The sequence below is a fragment of the Sceloporus occidentalis genome, unplaced genomic scaffold (assembly GCF_023333645.1).
Source record: "Sceloporus occidentalis isolate IW3139 unplaced genomic scaffold, rSceOcc1.0.p SCAF_6, whole genome shotgun sequence".
Taxonomy (NCBI): Eukaryota; Metazoa; Chordata; class Lepidosauria; order Squamata; family Phrynosomatidae; genus Sceloporus; species Sceloporus occidentalis.
In genome coordinates, this window is record NW_028316986.1 from 88,350,784 (window position 1) to 88,364,187 (window position 13,404).

The window sequence follows — 13,404 nt, forward strand, 5'->3', positions numbered from 1 at the left end:
CTGGACAGTATTGCAGTCCTCCAGGCAGATCTCAGCTACAATCCTGGAAATATACATGTCAAGTAAATGTCTTGTCCTGTATCATCCTCATAATAAAGAGTTATAGATGCAATTGGCAGTTTAGCTGAAAGGTCTAGAATTGAAATGAAAGCTATAATAATTGCAGAAGTATTTTGCAGTATCACCAGAGAATATACTAAGGAATATAATTTTTGTATTCATTGGTGAGAAGAAGCTTTGGAGAAATATTTCTCTGCAAAGATCGTACAATATCCCTTTTCATGCTGGTGGAATAGATCCATGGCAAAATGAGGCTTGTATTTGGAAAAAGGTGTTTATTTCCAATGTAGTGGATTTTCATTCAGGAGTGCAGACACCTGTTTGTCATGGATGGTGGTTATCAGCTCAGCATAAGGTTTTTGGGTTGCCTTGGGGCATCTAAATTATAGTTTGCAATAGATTTTCTGTATTTTCTTCTCTTTTTTTCCAGATCACATTCAGGGACATCTCCAGACAGTGTTGCTCCTCCACCTCCGCCGCCACCAAGGCCTCATCCCTCACACTCTCGGTCATCATCTTTAGATATGAACAGAACTTTCACAATTACTCCAGGTAGATATAGTTCAGATTCTTGTACCAAGATTTTATATATACACTTGTCCCTCCACTGGGATTAGGGGCACAGGACCCCCCGTGAAAGTGGGAAAAACCACAAATAACAAAAACACTATGTCCTCTGCCAGACATTGACCCTAGAATTGTGCTGGTGGAGCTACAAATGCCTAGTGGAGTGTTCTGGCTAGGAATCCCTAGGTCCTTCAAGTGTGACCTTTGGTTGATGTTGACCATAGAGTTGCACTGATATTCCTAGAGAGAATATATTAATAAAATCCATGAATAATCAAATCCACAAAAGTCAAAGCCGCAGATGTGGAGAGATGAGTGTATATTGTTAAGAACATATTCAGAAATGCCTGAATTTATTTGATACTCCGTGTAAAATTATTTTCTTTAAGAATTTCTAGAACACTTCATGAATTGGTTGAAATTGGCATAGACTATCAAGATGATGCTGAAGTAGATGTGATGTTCAGAATGTAACAGGAAGATGATATTATTATTATTATTATTATTATTATTTCACCCTGTTACATTCTTATTAGTATTAGTATTTTACTACAGCAAGCTAACATGGCAGCATTTCTAAGACATGTAAAAAACTTTACTTGAAATATAAACTTTGCAAGCTTTGAAAAAATCCTCCAATTTTACAGCATTTTAGACTTTAATTTAGCAATCATCAGTTGTGTAGCATGAGATATGAAGTCATAAATAAAGTTATTCAAAGACTTTTCTAATTGTAGCTGAGTCCTGATCATATTTATGAAGCTCCATATAGCAGTGGCATTTACTGTAAATATGCGTAACATTCTCCATTACATAAAACGATGTAGTAATTGCACTTAAGATAGTGTAGTAACGTTGTAATCTGTAGTGAGGCAGGTTTTTTAAGACTTAAAAATCTTTGGAATGTCACAAAAGTGTCAAAATATTGAATGTTCAGATTGATAGGAGTGTGTTGGAAGGCACCTAGGGGTGTGTATGTTATTTTTATTGAAGACTGCAGAGTTCTCAGGGCAGCTTAACTGGAAAGTCTCCTGTGTTGTCATTCATAAATGATGTTCAGAGTTCAGTTAGGTAGGCATATGCCTGTTTAGTAATGGTGCTGAATATTTGTAGTGAAGGCAGTTTGCGGAAGACCTGTATGTTCAGCCATGTTTGTGACTGCAGCTGGTGGGGGCACAGGCAGGAAAGAATTAGGTTTTATTTTCTTGTACAAAAGAAATATCTGTAACTTATCCATGCTGGCTTGAAATGGGAAGAAGGTTGTTTGTTATAGCATAGCTCCCACTGTATACTTACGGTGTGCTGCCATAGAGTTGGATGGCTGTTTCCTCCCAAGCCCCATCGGCTTTAGTGGAAATTTGTTCACTAGCAAAATTTCCAGAAATTCTACATCTAACTATTATCTTCTAAATCTGTCTTTCAGGCCAGCAGCAGGCTGGAGTAATTGCCTATCCCCCTGCAGTGCCTCCAAGACCTCAGCCCTCACAGGTACACTTTGATTTCTTGTCAAAATTATAGTTTAATGGTATCTGTTTATGGTATTCTTGGGATGGAATGGAAAAGTACTCCATCAACAATTTGTGTTGCTGCCAAAGGTGCTTCTACCAAGTATGTGGTGCCTACTTTGAGCAAGATTTTGCATTGGTAATTTCTCCAAAGGTAGTGAACATATGCTTTGCACTTTACCTCTTGCCCTGTTCTGTTGTAGGTTGGAGGTCACATTCATCGTTCAGCAGACTCTGAAGGTATAATCGCTCATGCCAGTACCTCACCTCAACAAATACCAGAACAGCCAAACTTTGCAGATTTTAGCCATTTTGAGGTTTTTGCAGCATCAAGTGTAAATGAGGAAGAGGGTGAAGAAATTGAGAAACACACAGAGGTTTTGCAGGTTAGCAATCCTTCTTACTTATTTCTAATAAATTATACTCAAGCATCTTTATATAGTTATTCTGATACTTTACCATGGCACTATTAAATCCCATGATCATACATCATAGACTTTGAAAGGAGCAGTGGAGCACTATCAAAAGTATTTGATACTGTAAGAAACATCAAACTACTTTGCAATGGACCCCAGTGGCTTGGATATATCCATTAAGGTACTGCACATTGTAAAAACTGCTAATCCCAGTACCATACCACAAACATCCTAAACATTAATTTACAAAACAGAACTTGTTGGTTAGGTTTTTTGGCTCCAAACCAGCCAGTAAATATTTAACCCTGAACACAGCTTCAAGTAAATATTTGATGTTTTAAAATGTTTATTCTGCCAGATGTTTTCAATTCTCTTTAGTTTCTGTAATTTTCCTTATGTAGGGATGCCAACTGTAGTAATTTTACTCTCTGCAGGCAGTGGTTGAAGAGATAGGAGAGGCCAGACTCCATTATGAAGCTGGCACTTTCTGTTCCTGTGAACCTGATAGTAAATTATGGAGCAGATGGGTTGAATAATATAATCTAATATTGAATCAAATCATTATTGGGTTGAATGATATAATCTAATATTGGGTTGAATGATATACCGTATTTTCCGGCATATAAGGCGACTGGGGGTATAAGATGACCCCCAAGTCGCACGCTGGCAATGTCCCTGGCCTCCTATAAGAGTGTCTCGCGCCAGTTTATGGGGGCCTCTCTGGCGGCCTGAGGCAGGTACCGCGGCTGGGCTCTCTCTTGCCACCATTGTTGCTGCAAAAGGCGGGAGAGAAGTGGCTCCAGAGCCAGTTGGGCCGAGGTAAAGATACGGCCCCTTATTCCTTGCTGCCGCTGCCACCACCCAAGATACTCCGCTCCTCCAGTGGCTTCCGCAACACTTCAAGCAGAGTATTCCAGGTGACGGCAGCGAGGAATAAGGGGACGGCTCTTTACCTCGGCCCGACCGGCTCTGGAGCCGCTTCTCTGCCGCCTTTTGCAGCAACAATGGCGGCGAGAGAGAGCCCAGCCGCGGTACCTGCCTCAGGCCTCCAGAGAGGCCCCCTCAAGCCGGCACAAGTGCCTGCTGGGAGAGGAACCGGCAAGGACCCCAGAGACAGAGAGGTGGCTACACCATTCACCTGTCTCTGGGGTCAGAATCCGGTGCATAAGACAGGCGTAAAAAGTCGCCTTATACACCGGAAAATACGGTAATCTAATATGAAGATATACTGTTAACGTGTGCAGTGTTTTTATTTTACCTTGAAAATATTTTCACTCATGCCATAATGGATTGGAAAAATGGTTTTGGTGATTTCAGGGAGGCATTAAATAGATAAAAGTCCTAGTAGCTTGCATGTTTCAATCTCATGGTCTCTATCAGTTAAGTAAAAACTAGTAATCAAATATCTGGGTTTTTTTTAAAAAAAAGAATACTTCTCGTGTCAGGAAAAAAGCAAAATGACAGGGCAAACTTTCAACTATATCCTGGTCCAGAACTCATGCAGTGCACTTTTCTCAATCAGGTATCCTCATGTCCTTGTGCCAGTGGGGGCAATTCTCAGGAATGCTGGGTATCACAATTAACTGAAGGGGATCTGGTTGGGAAGGATAATTTTAGGCATTTGTAGGTTATTATTGAGTTCAAGTGAGAAATGAACTGGAAATGTAGATGGTATAAAAGTTGGGTAGTATTTTGTGTCTTGACACAACTCTGATATAGGCTTTAGTTTATTAATAATTTTCAGGGCAGCTACCACATAAAGTGCTTTACAGTAATCTAGTCATCTGTAGAATTCTTCTCCAGGCAGGCTTTAAATATTTTATCATTTTAAAGCAGTGGCTTCCAAACATGGATCCCAGATGTTAGTTCTAGAATCTCTGAACACCGGCCAAATTGGTTGGGGTTTCTGGGATTTAAAGTTCAGCAACCTCTGGAGACCTAAGATTGAGAAACTGATTTTGTAGGTTGTCTTTTTTTATAAATGAGGTTTGTCTTGTTTCATTAACTTCACTGGAAGCTCTACTGAAGAGCAGTGTATATATTTACTAAATAAATATGACCAAGGCTTAGTGAGTGGCCAAATCAACTATATTTAGGAAATATTACAGCTGTTTTACTAACTGAAAAAGGTCTCCCGCCAAAGTCTACAAAAACCATAATTGAACTTTTGAGTTATGACTGTTTTGGGTCTGCCATCTAGTTACATGAAGGTACTTAGTTCTAACTGATTGGGCTCAATCCTTCTGTAAACCTGAAGAGCATTTTGAAGCCATTGCTTGCTTGCCATGGTGCATTTCTGAGTTATTTCTTTTCAGGTAGAAAAACCCTCTGATTCCACAGGACCTCTTAGAGTTGCCAAAACAGATGGAAGAGTTGAGGATAAGGCAGTTTCCAGCACTCCAGCAAATGCGGTATGTAAACTGCAATTATATATTATTTTCCATGTGAAAATACATTGGCAGAAGTATTGAAAAGCATGTAGGGGTCACTATGTAAGTTCAAATCAATGACCTTAAACAGGAAACTTTGTATAATTACATGGCTTTGAGTAGGGATATGTGAGCCACCAAGGTCCAATAGCTGGATTAGGAGTGTTGGACTAGGACTCTGGGAGACCACTGTTTGAAACCTTTCTCTGCCACGGAAACTCACTCTGTGACCCTGGACAAGTCATACTGTCAGGTGCTGAAGAAGACAGTGGCGACCCCCCTATGAACAAATCTTGCCAAGAAATCCCTATGAGTTTGTCTTTAGATCGCCATATGTTATAAATAACATGAAGTAACACAACAAAAGAAAAAGGATGTGTAAGTTAGTTAGCATGCTGATTGGCTTTCATGTTTCATTGCTTTTACTCTGTTTTATAAATATCTTGGTTACAAACAACCATATTATAAGGTAGTGCTTTACTCTAAAAAGATGCATAATTCCATTAAAACATGTTTTTGAGATGATGGGATTTGTTGATGGCTCAGTTCCCATGTATTAGTACTGTTGTCAAGTAATGAACATTTGGGTATGAACTTGCCTTCTATTTCTCAATATTGTGTTGAATTGCAACTCAAGTTTATTCTGTAGATAGACCATTTGCGTATGACATACACAGATTAACTAATTTCCTTTGCATTTTGCCTTTCAGTGTTAGGCTGTAGTCTTTTCAGTTTGATCCACATCTATACTCAGTTTGCTTTCTTTTTCTTACTAGCATCTTTGGATACAATTCTCTTGGATTCCTTTAATTGCTTAGAAACTAGAAATGAGTTAACAGAAGAGCTTTGGCATCTCTATGCACCCATGCCCTTTAAACTTAGTCTAAACCTTATTGTGACATGGTGATTCTCAACATTGCCACAACTTTCTTTGAGGAATCATTAGAACGTACATCATTTCCAATGTGTGTTCATCCCTTTTCAAATCAAGTGAATTACAAGCTGCAAAAGCAAGATAGCCACAATGACATTCTTTTTGTGTTTTTATGTCACTAATCAAATTGTAATGGCAAGTTGGGATACTGATAAGGTTTTTGAGATCAAATATATATTTTATTAGAGAAAGTTTCTTAAGGAATCTTTTGAAGGAGTTTGCCTTGGTAATACTAGAACAGGCCAAGGAATCCCAGTGCTGTCTATCAGTATAATTAAGGAGTAACAAATTACTCCTGTTTTATTAATTATTTTTTTAAGACTGTTTGGTGGTGATGAATTTTCACTTACTTCTGCACATATGTAAGTGACACCAGTCACTGATAACTCCTGAATAATCTGAAGTAGGTTTATGTTTTTTGATATCTGCTTGACATTAAGCTGACATCTTTTTGTGGTTCAGATAAAATGTGGTGTCGAAAAGTTGTTTCTTAAAAATGCCCATGCAGAGTTTCACCCAACTGGCATTACATTTACACAATGGTGCTGATATCTGTAAGTTCAACATTAACAAACTCAAGAAGTGTACCTCCGAACTTTGGATCCCTGTAGTGCTAGAATTGTATCTATATGCATTGTAGCCTAGTTTAAACATGTTGCTAAGCATGTATATCATACATTCCGTGAGGATAAAACTTGGGATTTTAAACACCTGGTGTTACCTTTAAACCAGACAATAAACTATTTATTGTAGTTTTTCCCTGGTGCCTGTCAAATATTTTGGACTATAACTGCAATTGACATGGTTGATGGTAAGGAATCAAAGAAAATGAAATTCAAAATATATGGAGGCGCCGAGATGGAGAAGACTAATGTGTCTGCCAGGAAATGTAAAAGATGTATAACCCTTCAACCAACTTCAGATATTTACATTTATTTATTTATTGAACATATACAGTTTCCCGTCCGTTTTCACAGACTTCAGATTCGCGACCCTCACTTACTCGTGAGGAGCAAATGAAAGGGGTTAAAATGAGAGCACTCCCGAGGCGCAGGGACGCTCACGGGCACAAACTCCCATTCAAGTCTATGGGGCTTGAGTATCTATGAGTTTCTGTTTTCGCAGGGAGGTCTGGAACAGATCCCCCACGAAAATGGAGGGCTGACTGTACATTGCTTTTCTCCTGCTACAGGACCCAAAGCAGATAACAATAATTTAAAATAGAAATTAGCTAAAATGCTATGTTACAAAAGTTAAAACAGTTAGACAATGGTAGTATTAAAAGCAGATAGTTGAAAATCATTAGGTTAATTAAAACATAATTTAAACTATACAGTGAGCCCTCTCCTTATGCGGGGGATCCGTTCCAGACGCCCCTCCTAGTGTAAGGGAAAATGCGCATATGCTTGAGCCCCATAGGAAACAATGGGGTGCGTGCATGCAGCTGTGGTGTGCACACACATGTGTGCGCACCATTGCTTAGATTGTCGCGCGGCTTCAACGTAAGCAGGGAGCCGTATATAGGGCGCCCGCATATGGCATGGGCGCACTGTACAAGATAAAACACAGCACAGCATTTTCAACATTGTTCTGCCATATGATTAAAAATCTGCCCAAGACCTGCTAAAATAAATAGGTCTTAGCCTGAGAGCAGAAAGAGAGAAGAGAGAGCACTAACTGAACATTCAATGCATGTCTACCACAACACTTCTGTACAACATAACCCTATGCATGTTTGTTCAAGGGGGCTTAATCCCAATTAAATTGCAATCCTAATAATCCTGATGAAATAACAGTTGACACCAATTTATACACTTACAGATATCCATTGTAAGCTATGACTAGTAATAGGGCTGACTTAGATGCCAGTATTAGGATAGAGACGATAAGAGAGGTGTACAGTGACTCTGCTTGTGAGGTTATTTTGGATTACAGTAGTTTCAATGTATGAGTACTGATGACACAGACAAGCTGCTTGGTAAGGCAAAAAAGGCCTCCTGCCCCCTTGACGCTTGTCCATCCAGGGAGGTGAGGCAACTACAGTGTGCCCGTGTTTTATGTGGCTTTCAGCATACGCTGAAAGCCGCGCCAGAAAAGCCCCTTGCACGCCCCAAAAGAAGTAATGGGGCACACGCACACGCTGCCACACACCAAGGGCACAAAACCCCATTGCTTCTCTTAGGGAAAGCTATTTTCCATCTATTCTAAACTAGCAGTAGTTAAACCCATATTAAAGAAGTCTTCCCTTGACCCTCTGGATAGAAATAACTATCGGCCAGTTTCCCTTCTCCCTTTTTTGGGCAAGGTGATTGAGAGGGAGGTTGCAAACCAACTCGAAGCAGTCTTGGATGACACCGATTATCTTAATCCATTTCAAACTGGCTTCAGGTCGGGATACGGAGTGGAGACTGCTCTGGTCACCTTGGTCGATGGTCTCTGTCTGTGCATCGACAGAGGAAGTATGGCCCTGTTGGTGCTCTTGGACCTCTCAGCAGCCTTTGATACCATAGACCATGGTATCCTTATGGAATGCTTGAGAGAGTTAGGAATCTGAGGCTCTGCTCTGCAGTGGCTCCGTTCCTACCTCTCAGGCAGATTCCAGATGGTGATGCTGGGGGACCATCCTCAGGGCGCCATCCTGTCCTCCATGCTGTTTAACATTTACATGGAGCTGCTGGGTGAGATCATCTGGAGACATGGGGCAGGGTGTTATCAGTACGCTGATGACACCCAAATCTAATTCTCTATGTCTTAGACTGTTTCAGTGACCAGGGGGGCATCTCCCCTCTGAATCACTGCCTGAGGTCAGTAATGGATTGGATGACGGAAAATAGACTTAAGCTGAATCCAAACAAAACCGAGGTACTCGCGATAGGTAGCCCTAACCCGGGTATGTAGTTATGTTCACCAGTCCTGGACAGGGCCACACTTCCCCTAAAAGACTGTGTTCGCAGCTTGGGGGTGCTCCTAGATTCATCACTTCAGTTGTCATCTCAGATAGATGCGACAGCCAGGAGTGCTTGTTATCAACTTCGTCTGATACGCCAGCCACAACCCTACCTGGAACAGTGGGACCTAGAAACGGTTGTACATGTGCTGGTAACCTCTTGTCTTGATTTCTGCAATGCGCTCTACATGGGGCAACTCTTGTACCACACTCAGAAGCTTCAACTGGTACAAAATATGGCAGCCAGACTGGTCGCAGGAAAATCCAGGTTCGATCAAATTACACCTATCTTAAAGTCGCTACATTGGCTGCCTATCAGCTTCCAGGCACAGTACAAGGTGTTGGTTATTACCTATAAAGCCCTACATGGCTTGGGACCAGCTTACTTGAAGGAACACCTCCTCCACGCACTCTCAGGTCCTCTGGGAAGAATTTACTGCAGTCGAGGAAAACCAGACTGGTGATGATTTCCCAGAGGGCCTTCTCCATTGCCACTCCAGAAAATCTGGAATGAGCTGCTGGAAGAGACTCGCCAAATAACCTCCCTTGAGGCTTTAAAAAAGGTGATAAAAACAGTTCTTTTCCAGCGAGCCTTCCCAGACTGACCTTTGTCCAAATTAGAACAAGTCTGAATCTCTGATTAAATCTCATCACTGTCACCATGTGTTAATTGATTTTAATTTGTTATTGTGATCTATGTTTATACAGTGGACCTTTGTTATCCACTGGGGTTTGGTTCCAGGAACCCCCATGAATAACAAAATCCATGTATGCTCAAGTCCCATTAAATACACTGCCATAGCAAAATGGTATCCCTTATATAAAATGGAAAAGTCAAGGTTTGAAACTTGAAATTTATACTTTTTTTGAATATTTTCAAGCCATGGATGCTTGAATCCATGTATTAAAAATCCGTGGATAAGGAGGGCCAACTGTATATGTTTTTATTGTAATTTTACTTAGGGAAGGAGGTAAGGGTTGGGGGGATTCGGGGGTTTGTGTTGTTTGATTAATTTGTATTATATTAACCTCAGTTGTTACCCGCCTCAATCCCCAAAAGGGAAGAGGTGGGATATAAATAAATACATTATTATTATTATTATTATTATTATTATTATTATTATTATTATTTAGAGCTACTATGAGTCCAATTTCCTGTTATGGTTACTAAATTATTAATATTATTTATTAATATAAGTAAGTACTTAAACTAAAATTGGTTATGATGTATTTTATTGGACTGTGAGGATGACTGATGATTTTTATTTTGGTATGTATTAATGAACTCACTTTATTCTTTCAGGGAAAAGGCACTAATCCTCTAGCACCTCCACCAAAGCCTATACGTAGAAGGCCAAAATCAGAGGATGAACTGAAACCTGAAGCTGAGGAGCATACACAGAAAACAGGTGTCATAGCTGCTGTTCTTGCTTCACAGCCATCTATTCCTAGGTAACACAAGATGCCTATGAGTACCTCTGATACTGAGACACTTTCATTTTAAATATTGTATCTATCTAATAGCATTAAAGTGAAATGTACTCTGTGATGCTTGAGTCATTGAATTGCTAAGTGATATTGTAAGTTTGAATTATAAACACAAGAAAACAAATGAAAACAGTAACAACCTGTAAAGACAGAATTCTTTGTTAAATTTTAATAAAAATCACACTGAGAATCTGATATTAATGGATAATGCCGTTTATTCTATCATACTTATATTTCTTATAAGTAGGGCTGCATGCACTGAACTGGAGAATTTTGCACTGACATTACAGTTTCAGAGGAACAAGGCAGGCTCTGTTGCCAGAGGCTTTGGCTTCAATTCCAAAAGCCTGCTGTTGCTGGGCCTATTTTCAAGTTATTCTCTATTACCCTCATTCTTCACAACCACTGTTAATAAATATCACATCATTTTGGAAAACTTAAATTTTGGAAACAGAATAAATTATATAGCTATATATAACCAGCATGGTGTGATGCTTTGGATGTTGAACTATTACTCTGGAGGCCAGGATTCGAAGCGTTTCTTGGCCATGGAAACCTGATGCATGACCTTAGGCAAATCACACTATCTCAGCTTCAGAGGAAGGCAAACCCCCTCTGAACAAATCTTGTCAAGAAAACCCTGTGGCAGAATTTTCTTAGGGCCACCATAAGTCGGAAATGACACAAAGGTACACAGCAGCAATACATGCAGCATATGACTGCAGTTCAACCTGCCCTTCGTGGAACATCTGTTATTCTTAGTAAGTTTTACTAAGGCAAACACAAACACAACATACCAGGAAAAATGCATTAACAGAAAACATAGTTTTATCTTTCCAACATGTCTTTTGAAATAAGAAAATTTCAAAGGTCGTACATCCACGAATGCACATTTTAAGTGTCGCTGTATAGACTATGGCCACTGAAAGAACAATATGCCAAGATGGTGAAATTTGTATGTGTGTATGCATGCAAATGCACACTTGTATTTATTTACCACCTTGCAACTAAATATATTAAAGAGGACCAAGGAATTGAATAATAAATAATTTTAGAGATTTAAGACATTTGGCAGCATGTATTCTACATTTTTCTAAAAACTGTTCCATGAAATATCTTTTCAGATCAGTGGGAAAGGACAAGAAGGCTATTCAGGCATCAATCAGACGCAATAAGGAGACCAATACTGTTTTGGCAAGACTGAATAGTGAATTACAGCAGCAATTAAAGGTAAATAATAATTTATCTTTGTATTAAGGACACTGTACAACCATGTAGTTTTCTTCAGAATTAAATCTTTTCTTTTTATATTTTTGAAGGTATTCAGGTTCATCATTTCCAAATTGAAAAATCCAAGTCTTTATAAATATAAGACTGGGCTTTTAATTTTTCTTAAGGTTTTGGAGATTCTGCTTCTGCTTTCTTCATATAGCTAACATGTCTGCATTGGTTGGCTATGTTTGCCAGGTATCCGCTGTTTGAAATTTCTCGCCCACTCTCTCTGCTTGCTGTTCAGTGCATACCTGTTTTTTTTTTTCTTTTAATGTTCAGCAGCAAAGTTTTTCTAGATTTATTTGATTTCTTTCCAAAAGAATCTGCAATGTGGCCTGTATAAATTAATTATAGGGGATCTTGATTGTAATGGAGTATACATATAGCAGACTTAAAGCTTGTGTGCTTACTGTAATCATTGCATCTGAAAGGGTTTTTATTGTTTTTTAGAATGGCCCTTTGCATTGTAATATGTAATGGACAAATCTTTCTCATTTAGGATGTTCTTGAAGAGAGAATTTCACTGGAAGTTCAACTGGAACAGCTTCGACCTTTCTCTCACTTATAAGCCAATTGCCGTTAACTGTGAACTAATTAACTCTGAAAGGGGAAATTGGGCAGAAGGCCCAATTATAAACCCATATGTTCAGCTCAGTGCACTCTTAACATTTTTTTGTGATTGTTTTGTCCTCTGTCCACAGTTGTATTTAAGTAACTTTTATAATTTTAATACAAAGAATGGAATACGTGTTTTTCCTTGAATGTTCTATATATTGGCACTGCCAACCTTCCCATTTTGGGGGAAGGACACACTTTTTAAGTTGGAGCAAGGTTTCTACAACTTCAGTGGCCTATATCCCAAACTGGAATTGATTGCCTAATGGATTTTTCTATATTTCATGTCAAAGATCATGAATAAAAAATCATGGAAGCACATATATTTATCATAAAGATCTTTTGCAATTTTTTGATTGTGTAAGAGAAGATTAACAGTTGTGGTCATTAGTTATCTCCAAGCCACATTTTGCAACCTTGTATGGCATATGAAATTTCAAGCCACCTACCATCTTGAGTAGCCCTACACCTTCCAAGTGCCACACAAGTTCTTTAACTACCTTGCCATACCAAATGAATTTGGTTGTCCTTTCCTGTTTGTTATTCATATGTGACCACAGCTTGACAGTTGTTAAAATGTTTCCATTCATGACCCAAATTTTGCAGCATGCACATAAGTGCATCACTTCTGTGAAAGGATTGGGTGTTAATCTCAGTCATGAACATTTCCTGAATACCACCTGTAGTTGCATGCTTTGCACATTGCTCTTTATTAACTGGCACATCCACCAGACTTTACTGTAAAATATTCTGTGGTCAAGAAATGTGTCAGTACCTCAGCTCTTCTTTCCCAGCCTCTCCTCTCACGAGCCTTTTTTATTTTATTTTATTTTTTGTGTGCTTTTTAAAGGGTTGGGTTACCATTTTCCTAATGTCTCCAAGCCATATTCTTCTGGTTTGTAGACAGGTTTCATTATTAACACAAAAAGTTTCCTGAGTGTATCCTGCTATTCAGGTTGATGTACTGTATTAGGATTTGTTGTATATTGTATAATACACCTTTTGATCTCATATGTAAATTTGCATTAATGCTGACTAACAGCAGATATTCTATTTAATGGCTTATTCTGGCTGTGGGATCATAGATGTTAAAGTGCATGGATGTATCTCAGCAGAATCAGAACTAGCAATTGTGTGATTTTTACACCAATAAAACAGCACAATATTTTAA

The 13,404-nt window shown here is 39.1% G+C and overlaps 1 protein-coding gene across 4 annotated transcripts in view; it reads left to right on the forward strand.

Annotated features, from left to right (window-relative positions):
• The window catches only part of LOC149311061 (ralBP1-associated Eps domain-containing protein 1-like), a 62,174-nt gene extending 48,770 nt beyond the window's left edge, over positions 1-13,404 (forward strand). For all 4 annotated transcript variants that reach the window (XM_089530275.1, XM_089530273.1, XM_089530277.1 and 1 more), the window contains 7 exons: positions 491-612; positions 2,051-2,115; positions 2,336-2,518; positions 4,864-4,959; positions 10,162-10,310; positions 11,471-11,576; positions 12,118-13,404. In XM_089530275.1, the coding sequence (XP_089386401.1) occupies positions 491-612; positions 2,051-2,115; positions 2,336-2,518; positions 4,864-4,959; positions 10,162-10,310; positions 11,471-11,576; positions 12,118-12,186 (790 nt within the window). In that variant the 3' untranslated portion in view covers positions 12,187-13,404. The remainder of the gene's footprint in view (positions 1-490; positions 613-2,050; positions 2,116-2,335; positions 2,519-4,863; positions 4,960-10,161; positions 10,311-11,470; positions 11,577-12,117) is intronic.